The 3,217-nt window shown below is 56.5% G+C and overlaps 2 protein-coding genes across 2 annotated transcripts in view; one reads left to right on the top strand and one right to left on the bottom strand.

Annotated features, from left to right (window-relative positions):
- PTSG_03617 (uncharacterized protein) overlaps positions 1-1,728 on the bottom strand; it is a gene marked incomplete at its 3' end in the record, with an annotated part of 4,764 nt that extends 3,036 nt beyond the window's left edge. Inside the window, exons 1-5 of the mRNA XM_004995287.1 lie at positions 1,706-1,728; positions 1,531-1,567; positions 1,254-1,338; positions 881-1,005; positions 143-669 (exon numbers count right to left, since the gene is read on the bottom strand). Coding sequence (XP_004995344.1) covers positions 143-669; positions 881-1,005; positions 1,254-1,338; positions 1,531-1,567; positions 1,706-1,710 — 779 coding nt within the window. The 5' untranslated portion in view covers positions 1,711-1,728. The remainder of the gene's footprint in view (positions 1-142; positions 670-880; positions 1,006-1,253; positions 1,339-1,530; positions 1,568-1,705) is intronic.
- PTSG_03616 (uncharacterized protein) overlaps positions 1,695-3,217 on the top strand; it is a 7,767-nt gene continuing 6,244 nt past the window's right edge. The window contains exons 1-5 of the mRNA XM_004995286.1: positions 1,695-2,084; positions 2,284-2,361; positions 2,575-2,702; positions 2,873-2,954; positions 3,103-3,178. Of these exons, the coding sequence (XP_004995343.1) occupies positions 1,908-2,084; positions 2,284-2,361; positions 2,575-2,702; positions 2,873-2,954; positions 3,103-3,178 (541 nt within the window). The 5' untranslated portion in view covers positions 1,695-1,907. The remainder of the gene's footprint in view (positions 2,085-2,283; positions 2,362-2,574; positions 2,703-2,872; positions 2,955-3,102; positions 3,179-3,217) is intronic.

Genomic DNA, 3,217 nt, shown 5'->3' with positions numbered 1-3,217 from the left:
GACGACGACACACACACGCGCGACACACACACACACACACACACACACACACACGACGCGCGCACACACACACACACACACACACACACACACACACACACACACACAGACTCGCAAGCGACAGAAGGCAGCATATTCGTACCACTTGAATTCGTGCAGGTCAATGTCGAGTGATGTCTCGTAGTAGCTGTCAAGCGAGACGGTGGTCTTTGGCGTTGGTGACCGTACGCGTGAGTACGGATCAGAGGCGTTTGAATGTGCAGCACTGTCGGCGCGCAATCGCGAGTAGCCGTCGTCCACGGCGTCGTCGGCTTCACTGTGGTCAGAGTTGACGCCTTGCTGCTGCTGCTGCTGCTGTGTGCTTGGCGGTGCGGTTGGGAGTTGCTGGCGCGCTGATGCTGATGATGGATTGGGCGCTTGGGAGAACCGCGCCTGCTCATAAGCCGGAACGCCTTCTTGCTGTTGCTGCTGGGGCGACGAGGCTTGGCGAAGCGCACGCGCGATGGGACTAGTGCTTGTGTTGTGGGCGTTACTGTCTGCCGCGGCTTCAAGGTCGTCTGGGTCCAGAAGGAAGCTGTGTGCGCGCTGCACTTGCGGTGATGCAGCTTGTGCTGCCTTGGCCTCTGACGCCAGAAATGCCTGCGAGGACCGCTTCCTTGACTTTCGTCTCTGCTTGGGGTGAGTGAGTGAGTGTGCGAGTGAGAGAGAGTGTGTGAGTGTGCGAATGAGTGAGTGAGTGAGTGTGCGAGTGAGTGAGTGGGTGAGTGTGTTCGTGCGTGAGTGTGTGAAAGAGTGTGTGCGAGTGTGTGAGTGTGTGTGCGTGCGTGTGTGTGAGAGAGAGTGTGTGTGTGGACGATGCAAGCTTGGCTGTGCAGTTCACCTTTGTGTTGCGCGGAATCGTCAAGGACACCTGCAAGTCCTCTTCAATGCCTTTGCAGGCATCCAAGACAACCTGCCATTGCTGTTGCCGTGTGGGAAGCATGTCAAAGTTGACGACAGGGGCAACTGGAAAGGCAGCGGCGCAACAGCAGCGCAGCGGTGACAGCGGAAGTTGCACGGGTAAGAGTGAGTTTGAGAATGTGAATAGGCACGAGCTGCAGAGAGACGAAACAGCGAGACTGCGCGCGCGTGCGAGAGAGAGACAGACACACAGACACAGAGGCAAAAGAGAGAGACAGAGAGTGTGTGGGCAGTTGCACACAGACACACGCATACAGACACACGCATACAGACACAAGCACAGATACACATACATTGTGAACGTTGCTTCTCGAGGCGTGCAGGTTCCCCGCTGAATTGAAGCAGCGTGTCCACGAGCTGCCGAGCTGCAGGATCAACCTGCCAAACAAGCCAAACGAAGCAACCATACAGCCACACGCATCAGTCCATTGCATGCCGCGCGACACGCCGCGATCAACACGAAGCAATAGTGTCGTGTCAATGCATCTCACCTCCAGCCAGCATGTCACACACAAACACACACACACACACGGAGCACATCGCGACAGCGCCTGCCCTTCACCATCTCACCTGGCTGCCCAACGTGTCCAGACGCTCGCGTGTGTCACTGTTAGTGAGATCAACAACACAAACGCCAAGTCGGGGTGAGAGCGCGTGAGGAGAGCGTGAGGGAGTGAGAGATCAAGCCGGCACCCATCACCGTCAGCGAAGCAACACACCCAACACACCCAAAACAACGACGCACGTCATCTTGAGAGTTTCTTTGCGACACCACAAAATGTGAAACTGCCACGTTTGTTGCTGTTGCTTGCGTTTGTCAGTGGCAGGCAGCCAGCCAGCAGTTATCGCACACACCACACTCACCCTTGTTTCCTTGCTGAGTCTCACATCTGTCACACACTCGGTCACACATCAACACATCCATCTCTCACCAATCAAGACCGACGATGCCAAAGCGTGGAGAAGCCGTTGTCAAAGCCGTCCTTTCTGGGGACACTGTTGTGCTGCGTGGGCACGCCGCCTCGGGCCCACCGCCAACGTTCACCCTCTCCTTGGCCCAGCTCGAGTGCCCGCGTCTTGCCAAGCGTCCACCCCAGGGCCAGGACCAGGGCCAGCAGGATGAGGTGCGCTTACAACGCAACCCTACACACAGTTGCTCAAGGATGCATGCGCGCACATGTGCGATCTCTCCTCTATCCCGCACCCCCCCCCCTCTTTTTTTTGCTTTGCGATCAATGCCCTCTGTTGTTCGTAGCCGCCTGATTTTGCTGACTAGCCCCCACCTCCATCCTCTCTCACATACACAAAAACAATTCGCCACAGCCTTACGCCTGGGAAGCTCGCGAGCTTGTGCGCAAGAAGGTCATTGGCAAGCGCGTGTCCTTCTTCGTCGAGTACACGGTGGGTTGGGCTGTGCTCGCTTGTCGTGGTGTTGTGTCGGCATGGCGTGGAGGCAAGTCTTTGACAGCGACCGCGTGCTAATTGTTGTGAACGAGCCCTCACCTTCCTCTTGTTATACAAACGCGTTTCGCTTGCTCTGTGTGTGTGTGTGTGTGTGTGTGTGTGTGTGTGTGTGTGTGTGTGTGTGTGTGTGTGTGTGTGTGTGTGCGTCAGGTTCCTTCTGGCCGCGAATTCGGCCACATCATCTTGAACCGCGACACGGCCAACGAGGAGTACATTGCTGTCAGCCTCCTAGATGCCGGCCTCGCCCGCATTCGCGAGGGTTCCCGCGGCACTGGCGAGTGAGTTTCTACTGTGTTATGTGTGTGTGTGTGTTTTTTGTGTGTGTGTGCGTGAGCTGTTAGAACTGTGCGCAATTTGTGGCGCACAGGGTTTGAGCATAAGCTGGCTCCTCCTCTCACGTTCCTGCTCGCTGCCTTGGTGTTGGCATACGTGTACCGTGTGCCTGCAGCGTCTTTGAGAAGATGCAGGCAGCCCAGACCAAGGCCGAGAGCAGTCACATTGGCATTTGGGACGAGAAGTCCAAGCCAAAGGTGCGCGCGTTTGAATACAACTGTGTGTGTGTGTGCTTTGAGGTAGAACGGCGTGGCTACATTGCAACACACTGTGCTGTTGTGCCCATGGCTTGTTCCACGGCTTGACTCAACGTGTATGTGTGTGTGCGTGCATGTGTGTTGGCAGCATGTGCGCAAGATCACCTGGAACGTGGAGAACATGCGCGCCCTTGTGGACAAGAACAAGGGCAAGCCCGTCAAGGGTCAGTCGGCATTTTCCTGTGCAGTGGACGGGGTGGAGG

The sequence above is a fragment of the Salpingoeca rosetta genome (assembly GCF_000188695.1).
Source record: "Salpingoeca rosetta unplaced genomic scaffold supercont1.8, whole genome shotgun sequence".
Classification (NCBI taxonomy): domain Eukaryota; class Choanoflagellata; order Craspedida; family Salpingoecidae; genus Salpingoeca; species Salpingoeca rosetta.
Note: the sequence above shows the minus strand (reverse complement) of the source record. Positions and strands in the feature narration are given on the sequence as shown.